This window comes from Dermacentor variabilis, chromosome 9 (assembly GCF_050947875.1).
Source record: "Dermacentor variabilis isolate Ectoservices chromosome 9, ASM5094787v1, whole genome shotgun sequence".
Taxonomy (NCBI): Eukaryota; Metazoa; Arthropoda; class Arachnida; order Ixodida; family Ixodidae; genus Dermacentor; species Dermacentor variabilis.
This window is the reverse complement of record NC_134576.1, coordinates 94,952,147-94,972,874: the sequence shown is the minus strand read 5'-3', so window position 1 is coordinate 94,972,874 and position 20,728 is coordinate 94,952,147. Positions and strand designations below refer to the sequence as shown.

The 20,728-nt window shown below is 48.1% G+C and overlaps 1 protein-coding gene across 1 annotated transcript; it reads left to right on the top strand.

Moving 5' to 3' along the window:
- Window positions 1-1,050: 1,050 nt before the first annotated feature.
- Window positions 1,051-17,096, top strand: LOC142557163 (uncharacterized). The gene is made up of 4 exons (XM_075668827.1): window positions 1,051-1,370; window positions 3,640-3,833; window positions 11,010-11,115; window positions 14,141-17,096. Exons 1-4 carry the CDS (start codon window positions 1,115-1,117, stop codon window positions 16,195-16,197), a joined length of 2,613 nt encoding a protein of 870 aa, XP_075524942.1. The 5' UTR covers window positions 1,051-1,114; the 3' UTR covers window positions 16,198-17,096.
- Window positions 17,097-20,728: the final 3,632 nt, after the last annotated feature.

The window sequence follows — 20,728 nt, the reverse complement described above, 5'->3', positions numbered from 1 at the left end:
TTCCAGATTTATGAACTGGAACCACCTTGCCGACTTTCCAGTCGGATGGCAGTGTCGATTCATCAAGTGATTGTTGGAATATTTTGGATAGCATAATACTAGAATATATTTTGGTACTTTTTAAGAATTTCGCATTGATAAGGTTAATTCCTGGGCTTGAGGACACTTTCAATGATTCGATAATTTTTTCGATGCCAAGGGGTTGTATAATTACTGGATCCATTGTTACTTATTGTTACATTAATTCAATTAAGAAGCACAAGTAATTTCCCCTATGCTGCCCTTGGTGGCATTGCTTGTTGGCTTCTTATGCTTTGATTAATAATAAAGGGGCCCCTCGGTTTCTTGTCTTCTATATATATATATATATATATATATATATATATATATATATATATATATATATATATAGCGAACCAGCTCTTGCAAAAGGTCTAACGAATGATCTTGCAAAAAAGAAATAGTGGCTTTTATGAGGAGGATAGGTGTGCTTTTATTGAACGCATGAGAAAGGTCTATGCACAAATTACTGAAAAATTAGTGGTACTCGTTAGGGGAAGCGCTACGCTCGAATTCACGCTTGACGCGACCAGAGACAAACAAGAATTCATATTCTGGCCACGTTTATCACGTGGGTAAATATATTATTTTATTTGTCATTGGCTTGTATTTTTTCGCGACGTCTCTATAAAAGAACATTAATCATCATCACCTTCGTCGTCAACCTATTTATGCCCGCTGCAAGATAAAGGCGTAACACAGTCTCTCTCCCTCTTTCACTCCCCATTCCCTTCCCCACGTGTAGGGTAGCAAACTGGACTCAGTCTGGTTAACCTCCCTGCCTTTCCGTCTTCCCTTCTCTCTCTCTCTCTCTCTCTCTCTCTCTCTCTCTCTCTCTCTCTCTCTCTCTCTCTCTCTCTACACGCTAGATAGTTTAACTTCACATTGTGTTTGTAACACATTAGCATTCAAAGCCACCCTTACACATGGTTCCTTCAGGTAGCCCAGTCAAGGGGTATTCGTCTCCTCGTGACTTACAGGGAACGTGACCGAAGCATAGCGTGAGGCGGGTGCGCCCGTGTTCGCGCATAAGAAGAAGAAGAAGCTACCGGCGATGGCGGCTCCGCGAAGCGACGGGCTCCGTCCAGATAGCGTCGCGAACGCGCCCTCGATGGCCCCGAATGCGACAGGCAGCGTGGTTCAGGGCATTCTGCACGCCAGCCACAAGAAGCAGCATCAGCACCAAAAGAAGAAGGCGAAGCCCGAGGACGCCAACAAGCCGGAGGCCGACGAAGAGCTCTGGCCCACCCGGAAGGGGAGCAAAGTCCGAGTGCAAAGCCCATGGTCGCCCGACAAGCCTCCCCCCAAGGGTACGTGCGCTTTTGTTTTTCACGCCTGCTACATGCAGAACCAGCACTGGCCTTGAGATGATACGGCCGATTGAGTCGTTGAGTTTACAGCAAAAAATTAATAGACGGAATCAGATCGTGCAGGCTACCGTCAGAACGGTAGCTAGTACATGAGTTTGTTGAATATTGCAGTATTCAACAAGCTCAGTAGGAATCCATAAGCAGCGTGGTGCTTATGGCTTTATACGTTACTGCGATGTTAGATCAACACTCTAAAAGTTCCAAGTGCTTATGGCTTTCCTTTTAAACACTAGACGAATCGTCTCAACACACTTACGTAACCACATTATGAATTCGCGTTGCGTCCTTGTTTTAATCGCGCTGTTCAGTCACAGTTCTGAATTGCAGCATTCTTAACTTAACATTTTGTTTAAAATGACGAGTTCACAAAATCGCGAAGCCGTTCGAAGCCAAAGCGACGACTTTTAGGTAAATTCGTAAACTGCCAATCCTTGCCGTGCTGGCCTAACAGCCATGCTTGCAATTCCTGTAATCATTATAGCGCCACAGTTTCCTCCAGTAAATTTTTAAAATAAACTCATTATTTGAGTGTGCAACTAAGGTACGTTGACAGCTTCCGGTAGAGATAGCGCGAAAATGGCGCTTTTGAAGGACAACATCCGAGCGCTCGCACCTATATTTGCTCTAGCCCGATGCGCTCGATACAAGTTGTCTAGAGAGAGCGAGTGTGTGTTTGCGTGGGGAGCGCGTAGGTGCGTGTGCGTGCGTGTGTGTGGGGGGGGGGGGGGGGGGGGTGCGTGGGCGCGTGTGTGGGTGCGTGTGCATTCACGACATCATGATTTGGTCCAGCTCTCGCTGCGTCATCCTTTAGTAGAATGAACGTCGCTTTATCCGGACACACATCAATCTCACAGCGCTACGGTGTTGGACACCTCCTGATGACAATATCATTCTGCTTACACGTCAGTTGCTGACTTATATTACTCTGAAGTGACGAAGTCATAGAGCCAACGGAGAGAGACGTTTCGTATACATATATTTTCGGACCGTTCAGTCCAGCGCGTTATTTGCTTATATTGTTTTGTCAGCTACTGCACTGATGTAGCACACGCATGAATATACATTACTAAAGTCATACTTGAACCATGTCCACATACGTTGCTCGTGAAGAAAAAAAAGCTTGAGGTGCACAGTTCTGAACAACCATTTATACACAGTATAAATATCCTGTACAACCTCCCTTTCCACTCCACTGTGTCTTGGCCCAAGTGTAGGGAAGCAAACCTGACGTGTCTCTCGTTGACCTCCAGGCCATTCCCATCCTTGCCTTTTAAGAGCAAAGCCTTTCTTTTCTGCGAACCCCTCGGAGTTTTCCTGACGGCAAGTGCTGCGTGGCTGTTCTCTTGCCAAATAGCCAAACCAATCATAGCGTGGGACGCTGGTGACGTCACCGCCGCTGGGTTCCTTGCACCAGTTCGAGATGGAGCTCGTCTCCGCGCATCCGCGGCAGCGGCAGCGGCGGCCCTGCAGGGAAAGAAAAGGAAATAACCAGAAAAACGCCAGGACGCCCCGCGATCTATTGACGTGTGTGTTGTACATTCACAAGACATTGCTTTAGCCTCTCCACAATGCTTTATTACGGCATTCTGTCTGACTTTGTGTGGGCATCCAATGAACACAAACCAGTGTCTGGACTCCTTCCGCACTCACACAAAGCTTCAGTGTAAGTAGATTCCAGCTCATTGGATCTGCTGCTTTACCCGCCCTGGTTGCTTAGAGGCTATGGTGTTGGGCTGCTAAGCACGAGGTTGCGGGATCGAATCCCGGCCACGAAGGCCGCATTTCGATGGGGGCGAAAGCACCGGGGTACTTAGATTTAGGTGCACGTTAAAGAACCCCAGGTGGTCGAAATTTCCGGAGTCCCCCACTATACGGCGTGCCTCATAATCAGAAAGTGGTCTTGGCACGTAAAACACCCTAATTTAATTTTTTGATCTGCTGCTTTTCTTTCCCTCTCTCGCTTGCTATATGCGGCCCCTTGCACCCTTAACATGCATTTTCGGTTTCTTCACTTTTTTTTTCTATAGCCTTGTAAAACGCGCGACGCTTAGCACTAGTCTTCAGCTACCGTAACTTACAACAATCGGAAGGAGCAGTCGCCGGGCTTGTGCGATGCCAATGCCACCTCTAACGCCAAAAACAAAAGACTACGACTGATAAAGGAAAATAATTTTTGCCGTCTTTCTTTTGACCGGGATGCTTGACGCAGACGCAGAAAGAAATCCGCCGGCGTCCGACCCGCACAGCCCCGAAGAAGATGGCAATCATGTGAACCGCCTCGCAGAAGCCACGGTCACCGGGCGACCCTCGGCCCTCGGTCGCGGAGCCAGGAGGCGGTCCATGTCCATGCCAGCCAAGAAACAGCAAGAGCCATCCCACGTGACCATGGCAGAGACGTTCAACGTACGGCACCACCGCTATAGCCATGGCACATTCGAACGACTGGTTTCGTTATCTTTTTCATTTGACAAATAGCGTAAGCCTTGCACAGGCTGTTACATGGAAGAGGGTTATCAAGTGCACGCAGAAGGCACGTGTGGTAAACATATTATTTATAAGCAGCGACAAACAACAGGTGCAGCAAGCAAAGCATTAAGCCTCGTTAACCAAAAATGCACGTGAATGGCGAAGACATTGTGACACTTGCCAAACGCACAAGTAAAGCAACATGTAACGCTATTCTTACTATGTGAGAAACTACGACTCCACTTTCGACACAAAGTCATCTATAGACCGTTTTTTCGTAGGCGCCGCCATATTGTGAACGCAGTGGCGCCGCCTATGAGCAGCGCCACACTGGCTTGGGTGAAAGCGGTCTTTTGCATGGCAGGTATACGCTCGGCGGCAGGTTCTGGCGTATGTTTTCGCGGTCGTGCGGTCTGCTTAGTATGACATGCGCCTTCTACATGGTAAACGGTTCTGTGAGACGTGCCGAAGTGGTTTAAGGAGTCATGGCCGGAATTTCTGCTGGCGTTGAGTTGGACGGAACACGCAGCACGATGCGTGCGCGCATATTCGAGTCTACAATCAGCCTCGGAGATGAATTGTGTATTTCTGAATGTTCCAGTCACTAACGTGACCTTATTGCAGTATTATCCTCTATTTCTAAGCTGCGGTTTAGGAGCCGTGAAACATACGCGACGATCGTAACAGCGTGAGCGTGGGTACCGTTCTACTACGATAGGAGCTGTGATGTTATACATTGACAAGCGTTCAAACTGTTCGCTGCAGGTTACATTGCGGGACTACTTGGTTCGATGGATGAGGTTTCCGCCCCTGAATAAAATAGTTTTGGCAAGTGATAGCAGCATACCTTACAGTCTGAATTACGCTTGTCCAGCAAAGGGACTGTTTACGAACTGCGCGAGCGTCCTAAGCAGTGGTAGGTGCTGGATTACATATATATTTGTTCTATATATCGCATGGTCCAAGCATACCGCATCAGCGGTTACATATTTATAAACGTTGTGCGACGTGACTATGCGAGGCCCTATTGCGGCGTTAGCCAGTTTTCTCTTGCTTTTTCGAGAAAGAGGATGACAACCGAATTTCTTTTTCGGTTGTGTTCGTTCCATTCTCTACGACGCACTCACACACATTACGGAAATTTTGTCCTCAAAAATAGGCATCGCATCCTTTTTATGCGATCCCTCAGATATTATGGCTGTATGCAGGCCAAAAGGCAATGCCGAAGCGCACAGCTTACATATGCACCGTGCTGGTTCACCAACCGCAGTGATCGCTTTGTTGAGCAGCGCCATCGGCCTGATGCAGGAAGGCTAGCGTAGACATATGGTAATTTGAAGCCTACTAAACTTGAAATGCGCGATAACGATGCCGGTGTATCACAAATATTTGATTGCGCCTGCCGCTTAGATGTTTCGTGGTTGCCTGAGGTTGGCCGTGCACGAGCATGCGCTCTTATGCTTTATGTTTTACTCCCTACGCCAAGCGATCAGATATTGAGCAGATTTACCATTTCATGCTGCTAATACAGACACACCGCTTTTCTTTGTTGAATTAAAACCGATATAAGCAAAATGGTTCACAACACATACACACACCGCGACTGATAATGTACGTACACCGCGGCTGATAAAACGCGTCACATTTTTGCGCCCCCAAAAGATATTTCCGCCTACTGTAGTTACCGATGCACCGAAAGGCTTCCCTGACGACCTTATATGAACGGACACGGCGTAAATTTCACAAAGTACCATCTAAAACATCTCGAAATCGTTCCGCAGCACGCGACAGCAATACTTTCAAGCAGCGCCGCGCCGGATAGCCCAAGCCAGAGAGGAGGAAAGGCTCTCCGCGCGCCCTATCCTCCTCGCCCGATGAAACGGTCTATAGACCAGATAGTCACGAACCGGATGGGCTGAGCGCATAGTCCGGTACACAGCGACCGGCCGCCATTTTCTCTGAGCTGCCAAGGCACGTTCGCGTGCATGTAGCATGTGTGTGTGTTAAGGGGTGTTCAATGTGTAAATATGTCTGTGCCCGCAACATCCAAGTACAGAACATCATCGGGGCGTCACTGCGTCATATATGGATGTGCAAACAGCCAGCGAAAACGGAGCAGATTGCAGCGCACCGTTTACGACGAACACGATGTACGTCGAGAGCTGTGCCGCTGTGGCATATTCAGCCATGCATGTCCTTTTGTCTCTGTATATGTGTATCTGTGCGTGTCTCTCTATGTGTATGTGTCTGCCTACGGGCCTCGATTACACAAAGGCCTTAGGTAGGCTTCGTACAGCGGCTCTCGCCATAGAAGTCCGCACCTCATTCACAAGTAAATGCCGCGAAAGTGTTCGTACCGCTACAAAGTTCTGACGCTCATGACAATCGAACTCATGCGCAACAGATTGAATTCCGTGCACTGGCGTTAGTGGCCACGAAACTTCGCAATACCTTACAGCAACTATTCGAAACCTTTACGCGTGAAAGCTGGTTTGCATTGCTTATTGTAACTACTGGCCAGAGGGCAAGAGCAGCGATGTTTGTTAAAAAAGTATGTATACATTGCGCAGTAGATCCGACACGGTTGAACTAATGTTATTTCATCCTTCCGCCCCCCCCCCCTCGAGACAAAAACGGACACATCTGGGCATTCGTGGAAATGCGCTACGCTTACTCTAACCTACGGCATGCCGCCTGTTTTCAAGGTGTGGGCCACGAGATTTTTCCAGGCACTACAGCGCGGATGTAAACTATATCGCGTACTGCAAGGGCTTTACTAGCTACTGACGTATTGTCAGACGTGCAAATGAAAGTGTAACAACCGCAGAACCAATGTTTCCGCATGCAAAGGTAACGCGGACATAACCGAACTATCCGCTGCGTCTGGGGACATTGCGCTTGCCACAGCCGTTCCGATTTGCAGCACAATCTTGCCGAGAATCTGAAGTTCACTAGTCGAATTCGTTAGCTAAAATTCACCATCCCGTCCTTCGTGAGAACGTCAAAGAAATATCAAAGCGCAAGCAGCGCAAGCTATGCGTCTACCTGCGGTCGCCTCGCTTGGCAGCTCGGAGCCGTTGGAGCAGCAGGTGGCGCCGCCACGCTTTGAAAATGGCGCCACTCAAATTTTTTTCTGTGTTCTGGTCTATACATTCCGTTTCGACAACTTCCTGCGGCAACGCATTTCATCTCTCTATACATGTTCTAAAAAAAAAGAGAGAATTTGAATAATGTGTCCCAGCGTGTGATGTATAGTCTCAGGTGCTTATTATGACAATTTCTACTATAGAACGATGATGAGGTGATTTCAAGTGCTCGTTTTTATGTATGTTTATATAATTCTCATACAGCACCAATAGAGACTATGTTGGTTCCAGCCGTCATTGACAAGCAAGTGCATGTATTTTTTATGCATTCCGAAAAGCGCTACCGTGGTGAGAATAGGGGAGAAAATTAACCGTAGTTGTCTCCTTTTGCATGCTTTCCAGCCTATCTACAAGATTTAGCTGATGAGAGTTCCAAAGTATACTACCATACTCGAGGATTGGTCGCACTGATCTTCTATAGGCCGTTAGCCTGACAGGAACAGGTGCCGAAGCCAACTTCCTTCGCAAAAAAAAAAAAAAACAAGTGTATTCTGAATGCTTTCGCGCATACATTCTAGATGTGAACGTCCGTCCCACTTTAGCGTACGTGTGATGGTCACACCTAAATACGTTATAGCGTCTGTTCGCGTTATGTCAAATTGCATCGATTTGTAACCTAATCTTACGAACGACTTCTTATGACTTATACTCCTGTACTTTGTTTTCATTGGTGTTAATATCCCTACACCACCTACTGCACCGATTTTGTCAAGTGACAAGTTCAGTTGCCTCTCGTCATCTGTACCGCGCCCACGTGGGTGCACCACGTGATCGCCGGCTAATAGCCGCACTATCACGCCGTCCTCAACGCAACGCAGCAAAGTCAACATACGCGAGAAACACTAATGGTCCTAACGCTGACCTCTCCTAATCCATGTGGCACACATGAGTACAGGTTTGATATTAATGGTGACAAATTGCGGACGATTCAAGGGATAGGCAGCAGTTCCTGCTACTAATTTTGGGTATATACCAACGTACCTAAGCTTTCTAATTAGTTTGGAATGTACAGCGCGATCATCCGCATTCGAGAAAAAAAATAAATATAGCGGGACTTTGGAATCGAGAATTAATGAAGCGAAATCCTTTTTCTTCTCTAAAAGTTGGCTTACTGCGGGGAGTCCTTTTCTAAAGCCGTGTTGCATTGGATATAACAGATTATTTGTTCTAAATACGTCATGATTGCTTTGCTAATGATGTTCTCCATCACTTTGTAACAGGACCTTGTTAGGGATATGGGCCGGTATTTTTCCAGAAGCCTTTTGCTTCCTTCTCTATGAATGGCGGTCACTTATGCGCATAATCAATCGGCAGCAACTGTAGCTGTTCCAAGTGATCGAGTAAAAATAATGTGCATGGAGAGAAGTTATTCGCTGTGCATATCGCCTCAGAAACATATTGTATGTGCTATCGAGACCTGGCGGCTTTTTCTTTTTTTTGTATCTGCTTGTAAAAATAGGTTCAACACACCTGTCTCTGTTACAACAATTGCTGGCATAAATACCGTGTCCTCCGCCAAAAGCATACTTACCGGCAATAAGCGTGTGAACGCCGATGGACAATAATTGTTGAATGTATTCGCTATAATGCGTTCATTTGTGACCACAGACCCTGCAATTTCTTAACAACTAACGCTATCCTCTGGTTTCAACAAGTATTTTGAAAACTTTTGCGGTTGGTTCTTCATAAAGCTCGCTAAGGTATTCGAAAAGAAATTATTCCTTTCAATTTTATTTTCTCGCTTCAGATTTCGCGAGAGCTCCAGTTAGATATTCGCGGCTGTGCTTCTTCTTTCTTTACAGTTTCCGTTTAAGGTGAATTATACGGCGCATCATCCGAGAGGACCATCACCTAGTTCTCAAGAAGTTTAATGTTATAAAGGTTTTTTCTCTTTGCAATGTATAATTCATTCTTTCAATTTCAGCCATAGTTCGTTACCATTGCCACAAGGATAGAGTGAAAAAAACACCTTCTCAAAATAGTCTATTAGGCTCTCGTCAGCAGCTCCGTTATAGCTTTTATTTAGGACGCGCGAACGCTTATGGTTACGGTTAGTGCTCATGTCGAAGTTAAAAATTATCAGCACTGAAATTTTGATCTGAGATACGTTCTCTAGGCCACGAGAGCCATATCCTGCACCGAAGAGGCGCTTCCCTGCACATGTGATTTGGGCTAATCAAAAACTGAACATTATACTTAACAGTCGCTTACAGCCGTGGGTTTCCCTCACACCAACGGTGAGTTTTTCCCGGTTTACGTCAGATAAGGTAAAATCAACTGTTAAAAGTATCTTATTAAAAGAATTCGGTCTACAGTGCAAGCAATAATGCACTTGTAGTAGATCTATTCCGCAGGCGCTCCTGGGCATCTGTAAATAGCCGCTATTAAGAGCGAGCAGTGATTAAGCTGAAATGTACACCCGACACACTCGGGGTTTGCTGTGCCAGTTTCTACCAGATAACCACTCCGCCTCCACGGCCGTTTCGATAAGCGCACAGCAACGTATACGACAGTGTCACTATTTATGAATCATGATTTTCGGGATGGAGCCAAGTTTCAGCAATTACGATAACATTCGAACAGTATACAGCAGTAAAATGTCTTCGAATTGATCAGTTTTATTAACAATGTGAAGGGGAATTAAAGCTGTAACGAGAGCGCTGCAGTATTTCAGTTACATCAGGCGGGTGAATGTTTGCTATATACAGGTAACAATGTCTCGCTGTACCTGTTTCTATACCAGTCATCCCATACGCACAGTTTCTTGTTCACCTTCAATTTGTCAAACACCAGGGTTACATTTCTTCGCATTGGACACGATCGCCTTATGGCTGACTGCCGCAGCTTTGTGCGCTTTTAACGAGCATCGCCCAAGTAATCTTCCCATATGCGTGTGTTACTGCCTTTAAAGCGTTCCGCAAGACTGCCAACTTTTTTGCAAAATCGTAAACCTGTAACATCAAAGAATACTTCCGATTTCCTTTCTCAGGGCCAACACGGTGAATACGCTCAACAGAACGTACTTCGGTGCCTGAAATGTCTATGATGAGGTCGTTTACGACTTCTTTCTTCGAGTGAACCCGTCATCTTCTGGAGGAGTTTCCTTCAAACCATAGATAATGATATTATTTCTGGGACTGCGGTTACCTAAAGTAGGAATGTTTTGTTAATTTTGTTAACCTCTGTATGCATTGCATTGACTTTTACTATGCACTCGTCAGGTTTTTCGTGCTACCGCCTTAACGTAGACTGCTGTGTCCACTTCCAGTAGCCTACGCCGCATACTCTGTAGTCCGTCTTCTAAAAACGTATGTCGTCTTAATAACAATGACTATGTCGAGGATTTGGTCTGGCGTATCCTGATCGGGATCTCCTCGACATCACCGTTAATTTGCAATAGTAAATGGCCAACTCGAAAGGACTCGCAAGAGGATAGAGGACACCGTGTGCTCGGCAGAACTATAAGGCCTACACAACTACTTTTTTTACGCACTTGGCAAAGGATCATTTTTGGCTAACCTCGACAAAGAAGAGCACGAAGTTTAGCATCGTGAGCCGGACGGCGCCACCAAGCTTACTCATGATTCATTGATCGCTTGATAGAAAGTTTATTGTTTGAAATTTAAGTTTATTTAGCAGAAGGTAGTCAGGCATTTGCGAGGTAAGCACCTTGGGAATTAAACAAATTTGCTACTTTGTATCTAAGCCACTCTGAGCTTCGAAGGCCAGCACACGGTTGCTCGCTGGCCTATCAATCACATCCAGAACTGGTCGTCTACGCATGCGCAAGGCGTCCGTCTCTGCGAGACCCAACGCGGCCTGAGCTCACTGCAACTATTCTGAGGGCGTAGGGATTAGCGATGGAAGCAGCGCAGCAAAAGTGCTTGCGTGTATACAGCGCTGCAAGGAAACGTCGCATCGCGTGTCGTGCGGGCGATTGACGCAACCTCTTACTCGCGTCACGCAGGAAGCGAAATCGGGCGCCGACGCAGCGGCCGAGACCTCGGAGGCTTTGGTACGGTCAAGTGAAATGGGACAGAAATCGCCGACGAGGAGGAAGTCATCAGTCCACTGTGAGTGATACTGTGTCCACTGTGAGTACGCTATAGAATCACGGCCATGTTTCTTCGGCATTGAAGGCACAGCTACGGGGCTGGAGCTTCTCCGGGTGCGTTTGCGGCGTCAAGTATTCCGGCAGCGCTTGAGAGCGCTTTTTTATTTCTTCGGACTGATGCTGGAAGGGAGAGGGGAGAGAGATAGAATCAGCACAGCTTCCACGTGCGACCGTTCTGCATTCGCCCAAATAAGTAAGAGAAAAAGCGGAGCCAATAAGTGAAATTAAACACTCGGTATTGCATATGCAGTTTTTTTTTACTTTTTTCATGTAAATTAATGTTTTTCTCATCCCCAGCTTAAACTGCACCGCTGCAGCCATAGCAAACGGTTGCCATGGGGTATTTCAATAGCAACTCCCTGTCTGTGCCCGGGCATAATAAACTCGTCACAAAAGTTCGTTATACCGGCATTCGGTTTCAGTCGAACCTGGTTACAAGGAGCAGGTTTTAATTGAACGTTCGACGAAAACGCCTTAGGCGAGCGTGGCACGTGATCAAAATATAACGAGCATTATCCTAAGTTTCAAACAAAAACAAACGTATCACTGACGCTCCGGAGCCCCCTGCGGGTCCTTTGTTCGAAATGAAGAGCCGTGCCAATGGGTAGGATTATTTATTTCTAAATAAATATGCTATAGTTGGTTCTAAATTAATAACTAGCAGTACTCCTATATAAGCGAGCCCTCTCACGGTCTTGTTCATGTGAACAGGGTAGCCGCAGCGGTCACAAAACTTCAGCTATTTTCTTTCAACCTTAGGTGCGTGCTCCTTTTATTTGGATCAACCAACAAGATTATACGCTAAAAATTTTCATGTATCGGGGATTCGATACTCCCAAACTCGCCTACAACAAATCTTGACGAACATCTGTGATGCGATATATACGTATGCGTTATCGTCGGTGGGAAAAGAGGCAAGCAAAGATTGCTTGATGAACGCTGATGAAAAGAAATGGGCGCCAGGGTGCACATATATAGGTAGCTCAAATGCGGGGACAAGGAATTGAGGAAGAGGTCGACAAAGTTGACAACCAAGCACACAGCAACTCAAAGTGTAAATATGCGGCCTCGAAGTCATCGACGTGATGAGAGAAGCAGAAACGATAAATTGGATCCAAATGGCGGAAACAAAGTCCATGGGGATGTAAAAATATGGCAAAAGAAAATCGCGAAGCAAAATCTGGACGATTGCAGAGAATGCAGTGTCTTGCTATTTGCGACCCGATCTGATGTCCAATAAAGCTGCAACCGAGCGCGAAAGTCTCTTGGAGCAGGAAATTTCTAAATATGTTGAAATACCATCACGCATTTGGCATCACATGCGGAATTTCGGTAAATTTGAACGCGATATGCGTCCGGGTAAGTACCTATTGCTTCCGCTTTAGATTCGGCAGCTATCGCTTTGGTTGAAACCCTTTCCTTCTTTTTTTTCGTGTTTCCTTTATTTTTGTGAGTCCCGCACTTCAAGAATTTCGGCGGTAGGAATTACTTTCTTTGGGACTCCTTGGAATTACTGCTATCCGTTCAGTTGCACAAAACGGCCATAGTTTTAGAGGTTAGAATGCTTGGGTTGAGACAGCCGTGTCGTTGCTTCAGTCTCAGCTCAGATATAATATTACTTGCGCAGGCAGGTTCACTGGGCTCACAATCGTCCTGTTAACTGTGCGCCATTGAGTAATTAGTCTAGTTCTCTTTCGTGGCAGGGCAAGTTATCCGTCGGGACTATTCCGTCACCCGCGCCGCAAGTCAACGTTACTCGGGACCTTAAATCATTGTGGGATTTCCCACTCGAAAAAGGAATCATGAGAAGTATGCGACTTTACCCGTTTTCCCATTCCGCATTTCCCTTAGCCTACGTCATCAAGCCGTCAGCTCGCAGAATAAAGTTCTTCTATCCGTCCACCCGTTGTAAGCAGATCGGCGGCCAGTTAGTGCCTAGCAACTTGTCATCGCTCAGGTGAATTTGTTCACGTAAGCGATGGCATGGAGGACGTGGTCCTCCATTTCCCTGTGCATTTGTGACGTCGGAAGGAGTTTGCAACAGTGGGTAACGTGAGCGTTGACAGTGACTCGGAGCAGCACCAACGTATGGCGTACTTAAAAGCCAACTTCAACAAAATGTTGGACAACTTAATAAGCCCAGTTTCAAATGGTGTGCGTACAGAACTGCATCCGTGCGAAATTGTGCGTTTGAATTACGATTCAGTGCGTTAAGATAAGCTCGCACAAAGACAAGTTGTTGGTGCGAAAATTTTAAAAAAAAAGGAAAGACGCCGCTATTACCTTTCGCCAGAAGCGACAACAATGTGTAAAATGTGTGCATCTTCGGCATGAACTCCGACATTTGGCTGCGCCCGAGGCTGCCAGAGGTGCGCTGAAAATTTTCGGAGGTGACGTGCTGGGACTTGACGCCGTATCCGCTACCAGTTGTACCATTATCGGTCATGCGCATTTGCCAAGATTTATCCAATAGTTATAGGCTACTTATCAATAACTAACTTAGGTTAAAGTGAAATTTCGTTGCAGTTATCCTTTAGACATAATTGTGTCGGTTCACTCAGGGCTATCGATCGTCAAAGTATAATATTTCTCTATCGCTATTGTACTCTTTCAGTTACTCTGTGTACAATTACGTCTCTTTGTTCTTAATCACGTCCTCTTTTTAATATTTTTACGACCACTTTAATTTCAAGTTTACTCTCCTGTTTCTTTTCTGTAACCCTGTTCTTTTCTCTGGTCGCGATACGATTTAGCGATGCAGTTCCCTGCATCGTCTTTCTGGCCTTTTCTTGTTTTTCCGTGAAATAGAATCTACTAGTATTACACAATACATTACTATTACTGTGGAGTGTCAATGACAGGAGAACCTGACTACACTGTCAAATTGCCGCGCAATAATAGGAATAATTTCGAGGGACACGTTTCTCTTTCGTCTCATGCATTCCACTCATCTGGGACTCTGCGATCTTCTTCTTTCTTTGCAGTTGGCGCAACAATTCTTCAACCCATCACGCCCCACAAGAGCGTCTCCAGGAGCCTGTCGCCCGAGGAGTACCGAAACTGGCGGCCGCTGGTCGCCGTCGGCGCCATCGTCGCGGCGGCTTCTTTCGGCGTCGTCATCACGTTTTACTTGCTACACTCTCGAAATAACGTCATGGAGCACTGCGCCAGCGTCGAGTGCAGGTTGGCCGTCGAAGACCTGGCGTCGCTCGTGGACTCCCAGGTCAGCCCGTGCGACGACTTTCACGCACACGTGTGCGGCAGGGCGGGGGACAAGACCTTCGGCGGCGCCGACCTGACCAAGAGGGCGCTCGGCGACCTGCTCGTCTTAGTCCACCGCCACCTCCTGAACCGCAGCAACAAGGAAGACAAGAAGCACCCGGGCATCGTGCAGCTGGCCACCACGTTCAGCTCCTGCTACGCGTTCGCCATGTCGGCCAAGCCGCTCGCCGAGGCGCCCCTCGCGGAAGCCGTAGCCGACGAGAGCGACATCCTGGCGGCCGCCGACGTCGAGTCGGTGCTGCGACGCGTCGTCCGGCTCTCCCTGCGCAGGGGAATCTCCACGCTGTTCAGCGCCAGCGTCGTCACGTACCTCGGCAGCGTGGCTCTGTACGCCTCGCGCGGGGAGTCGCTGAGCGAGAAACTGGGCGAGGAAGCCGGCGACCCGTCGCTGCAGGAGTTCGTGGCGGGGCTTCTCGGCGGCGCGTTCGCCGACGCGAAGAAGGTGCGGCGGCTCCACGCCGGTGACGCCGTGATGCGCCTGCTGAAGTTCGACGAGAGTCTCCACCCTCGAAGCGGTTACGCCGGAGACATGGAGTTGGCCGGTGCTTCCAGGCTCGAGTTCATGAGGCAATACGTGGGCGGTCGCGACTGGATGGGCTTCGTGAACTCGCTCTTGCCTGCCGAGTCGCAGCTGAAAGAATCGTCGCTCGTGCTCGTCTCCGAAGCGGAGGCGATAAAAAAGCCCGTAGACGAGCTCCGCAAGGACATCGACTTGGGAGTCATATACATCTTACTCCACGTTGCGATGGAGATCGGGCGCTTCTACGGCATTCCACTGAGGCAAGCGACGAAAACGTGCGTGCAGTTGGCGCAAGACGTTCTGCCACCGGTGTTGTCGAACGTCTTCAACAATTTGACGGCGAGCGCAATGCCGGACCCATCGAGGGCAGGCGCCATCTTCTTCAGCGTAGGGAAGGTCTTCGCCAGGCACCCGCTGAAGCACGGCTTGAGCGAAGAAGACAGGAAGAGCATGGTCTCTCTCCTGATCAACATCAACCTGCACGTCCACCGGACCACGCTCGGCGTCTGGCCAAACGGTTCCGGCTGGCAGCCGAGGGAAGTCGCCGAATTCGCTTCCGCAAACTTCCCCAAGATGTACGGCACTCTGAAGGTGCGCGAAGCCCTGAGACGCCTCAGCGCCCCGCCTTTAGTGGAACACGTGACCTTCAGGCGTCACCTGCTGGCCAGCGACGCTGCCTATTCGCCACTGCTGAACGAGATCTTCCTCCCGGCATCGCTCCGCCGAATGCCCGTGCTGTACTCGGGCGAGGTGCCCGCCGAATTCGACATGGGCACCGTCGGCGTCCTCCTGGCGATGCAGATGTTCCGCGCGGGCGAACCGCGGGAGAGTGGCGCCCAGGAGTGGTACGACCAGAACGTCGGCGCCTTCGGACGCTGCGTGAAGCAGTCGAACGCGATCGCCTCGCAAGTCGACGCGATGCCGCCGGACCGGCTCCTCGAGCTGTTCGCGCGGACGTACTCGCTCAGGGTCGTCCACAGGGCGGTCAGCGACCACTACGACGGGTATCGTTACGCGAGCAACTTCGACGCCGTGTGGAGAGATGCCCAACGCACCTTGTTCCGCAGGTTCTGCCTGCTGTCGTGCGGCGGCGGCGACGGCAGCGGACGCAACAACACTCCGGGCGAGTCTCAATTGGACTGCGTCGTGCCGGTGTCCAGCATGGCCGAGTTCTACGAGGCCTTCGAATGCGTGGGAGATGAGGCACTGGGCGCGCGAAACTGTGCGAGCTTGTCCTAGACGGTACCGCGAAGTTCCGCATAATGAGCAACACGAACGTCGATGCCGTCACCATGGACGGTGCTGGTTCACGAACAGTTTGAGCCTTGGCGCCACCATCAAGTTTCTGTCGGAAATGGTTTTATCAACGACGCTTCATTTCGGACACTGAGCGGGTTTCGCACTGTGGAACATGACTATTTCTTTCTACTGTACAGTGATAACTGCAACACTGCCGGAAGCTTTACTCTGCAAATATTGTCTATCGGGTTTTACGGTGCCTATAGCGCATATTTTCTTTTAGTCAGGGTTGATACAACTGTTCCACAGGCGTGACATTCCTGTTTGCTATCTATTGCTGCTCTTTTGCGCTATTTCAATTTATTTTCTTCAGTGTGTGTTAACGAACTGACCAGTACAGTACCGGTTTCGAGAGACTTTATTACTTGACTGATTACCGGTTATATTACTCGTATTTACTGATTTATCACTCTTACGTTGGTTGGTTGGTTGTACAGCTCGTTCTTTTACTAAGACTTGATTTTGAAATGAGACATACTTAAAAACAGTAAGCTTCAGGCATCGTAAAAGGCATACCAGCCTTCTACGAGCCGGCAAACATCGGGCAAAGCATGAAAACTTATCGCTCCTAAGCTCTGCGTAGGATTCGCAGTTCACACGTCGCCCTTGTCGGTAAGCCTGAAACATGGCGTGGACGTAATACTGAGGTTGGCCAAGAAAGTGGCCACGCAAAAAAAAGATAGAACTTAATAAATCAATCAATAAAAAAAGTTAAAGTTTAGAAAACAAGCTATCTCTGTCGTGATTTATTGTGCCAAAAATTTAATACTCTTGTTTGCAAATAAACACGAGTAAAGTAAGTGGTGCTAACATAAAGGTGCGTTGTTTATAAACTGACATAGGAAAATCCCTTCCCTGTTATATTGCTTGCACGAAACGTTAGCAATGCATTTGAGTGCATTGTGTGCGTGCGCGTAGTTGTACACCATGCAAGTGTGCAGACGTTTATGTGCGCTGAACACTGCATTAAACGTATGCATTTTTGTAAAAGAAACTTTCATTGTATATAAAAAGTGTTGTACAGCTTAGAGCACCCTAAATTACGAGCAAGTTTCGGTTTAATTTCCCACAAAGTGTTGTGTCGTTACGTCACGACACCGAAGTTGGCCACGGGGGAGAAATAAACCGTGGCATTTAGGCACTCGCTGTAGCTCGCTCGGTGGATCGTTATGACGCTACATGGAACCACGCTGCGAGTAGCAGCACACCCGACGACCGAGTGCCTAAACACCGCGAATCTCCTGCTCCCACGTGGCCACCTTCCGTGTTGTTACGTCACGACACAACACCTTGTGGGAAACAATACGGACGCTGGTTCGTGTAATACTATTATAGCTAGTTATTTAGCAGCACCTTAGGGTTTGCCGATAGCATTATCGTGTCTGGTGTGCCGATTGGCACATCATCGATACCGTTACACGGTTTCGAATTACAGGACTCTCATTTGAAGCAGAAAGAAGCCAAGTGTCGAAAATGTCTAGAGCTGGTAGCGAAAGCCACAGGCACAGCCAAGGGCACCGGTCTCCTGAACTAAGAACACATCTCATTACTTTGCGCAAGAGCAAGACACGCTCGCCTTGCTATAGCGTGCTGTTGTGAACGAAATTTATTCACTATCTCTCTCTTGTTGGTGCTCATTTAAGCTTGTTAAGAGCAGTGCGAATTTCGCTGTGGCTGCGGTCAATGTTTCAAGTTCCAAACGGTCATACCTTCAGAACAGTAATCAAAAATGAGAGAGGACGAAAGGGAACTTCCAGGAAAGGAGGTGAAAGCAGTAGGTGGTAATAAAGTACACTTGCACAAGCTTGTTTGAATTACCCGCTGGTCTCGGCGCTTCCAGCTACTGCTTGTACGGCTGGACAGAGGACAGTAGAAGTCGCTAGTAAAATCTATGAAATGTCTGCATCTTCATTACTGTTAAAAGCACCATTAGTTTGCTAACAAACCGTTGGGAGGTGGCGCTGTCCTATCCCGCCGCTTATTAATAACTTGCAGAGTCCCGGTCTGGCCATATCTCCTCTATGCTAGATTTAGAATGAGCTGGAGTTTGTCGCTCACTTTTTTTTATCGTACCGGAGGTTTTCCACGCAACGAAAACGACTTGGGGATTCCGCTTTGTATTTTTAAGTTGAGCTTAATAACCAGAAGTGGGGGGTACTCTCACTTGGAACACCGGTGCTAGGCTACAAACAAACCAACGTTTACCCAAAGCTCAAAAAAGCACAGGCCGTCACTTACATACAGTTGCAGACTAGAACATACATCACACCAAGGACACTAAGCAGGATCAATCCAGACCTTTCCACTGAATGCCCACACTGCGGCCACAAATACAATAACTTCGAACACATGCTCTACATGTGCCTTGCCAACGTGGACACGGACTTTCCTGACCAATCCTCCTGGGAATCAGCGCTCAGAAGCACACAGCTCATCGCTCAGCTCAAGGCTGTCCAGAGCGACCGTGCCATGGCCGAAGGACTCCGTCTACCGGCCCCGGCCTGAGTGGAGCCGCCGGATTGCTTTAATTCTTTCTCCTCAGGACCTAAATAAAGTTCGCACTCACTCACTTACTCACTTGACCTAAGATTACCTCTGCAAAGCAAAAAAGTCACTTTGCTAATATTTCCCCTTTTATTAAATTTATACTATCTTGCCACGATTTATATCTGCTCTTAAACAATGGTAAATTTAAATTCGAAAGAACACATTCCAAACAAATTTAATTCAAAATGTTTACTGCACTCCTTTGCTTCCTTTTATATTACCGTTTTTTACTTCTTTCTTTCAGTTCCCAAGGCTTACTGCTTAATTACGCAGTGCTTTATTCCATCACTAATCGGCTCTCTTCTTTTCTTTTACTTTCAACTATATTTTGTCCTCGTGATACCCCTTTATTCATGCACTATCTGCCATGGTGCGGTTGTGTCATTCAAGGTATTTCTCTTTAGAACTGGCGTACCCAGCGCAGGTGCGCCGTAGCGTAGCGGCTATGGCGTTCCACTTCTGTGGTCGGGGCTTCGATTCCGGCCGCGGCGACCGGATTTCGAAGGGGTCAAAAATGCAAGAACGCCACCGTTGCTCAGATATACGCGGACGTTAATGAACCCCTGCTGGTAGAAGTCGAACCGGAGCTCCCCCGCCTCGGCGTACCCCATAATCATGCCGTGGTGCTCGCACGGTCGTAAAAACGCCAACATAATTTTACTTCGTTTCATAACCTGCAGCGCAGCAAACAGACGTGCACAGCTTTCTTCTCTGTGCGTTTGCTCGTTTTACGCGCTTGTCCTTAGATGAGCGTGAGTGACAACTGACTAGCACGATTTTTAAAGCAAAAGCTTTACTGGCCGCGAAGTTGCCATTTCGCCTTGGCTGTGCTCCGAGGAGGCACATGACATCACACGCGTTCCTCGTCGTTGCGCTCACTTCCGCTCGCTTCGCCAGCTGCGTCGCATGCCTGATAACACGTCGGAGGATTGAAAAGGAGAGTTCGCGTGTGCCGCAACCACAATTGAGGCGGCACTATGGACGGCGACAGTTCTGATAAGCAGGAGGAGGCCTGAAATCGACATCGGAACGAGGCGAAGAAGAAACGAATCGCCCAGGAAAAAGACGAACAGCGCGCCGAACGACTGGCTAAACGCCGCAACATAGCTAGACAACCAGACTAACATGTACTTGCAATCAAGATTAACCAAGGCTAACGACGTCTTAGCTTTCGCTACGTATATCCTGGCATAGCCGAGCTAAGCCACTGCCATTTTTTTTCTTGTGAACTTCATTCCTTGCTTGTAAGTAGAAATGGGCATGGGCAGGACATGTAATGAGGAGGGAAGATAACCGATGGTCATTAAGGGTTGCGGACTGGATTCCAAGGGAAGGGAAGCGTAACAGGGGGCGGCAGAAAGTTAGGTGGGCGGATGACATTAAGAAGTTTGCAGGGACCACATGGCCACAATTAGTACATGACCGGGGTAGTTGGAGAAGTATGGGAGAGGCCTTTGCCCTGCAGTGGGCGTAACCAGGCTGATGATGATGATGAATGAACCATAACTGAGCATCACCATCGTCATCCTTTTTTATCGCGCGTTTCCCGCGACCGTAACGGCCGAGAGCCCCGTCGACATTGCTCGTGACAATCGCGAGAGGAAGGATCCTTGCGCTCAGCGCGCGACGGTCGGCTTCCAGATCGTTCTTCGTTACCAGCGCCGAGCAGCAGCACCGGCAACCGCAGCCCAGCCCGAAGATGCCGCCGCGAAGTGAGTGATCGCGTCTGTCTTTCTTTCTTTCTTTGCTTTTTCGTAGATCACTATAGCGCCGTTTGGCGTAGATCAGGCAGATTTTCGACGCGTCCCAAGAAGCTCTGCTGCTTTGGCGTCGCTTTCGGGGCACGCCTTACGAGTTGCGGTAACCGTTGCGGCTATGAGCCTCTCACGACCATTTGTTTGAAAGGATTCCACAGCAAGCAGCT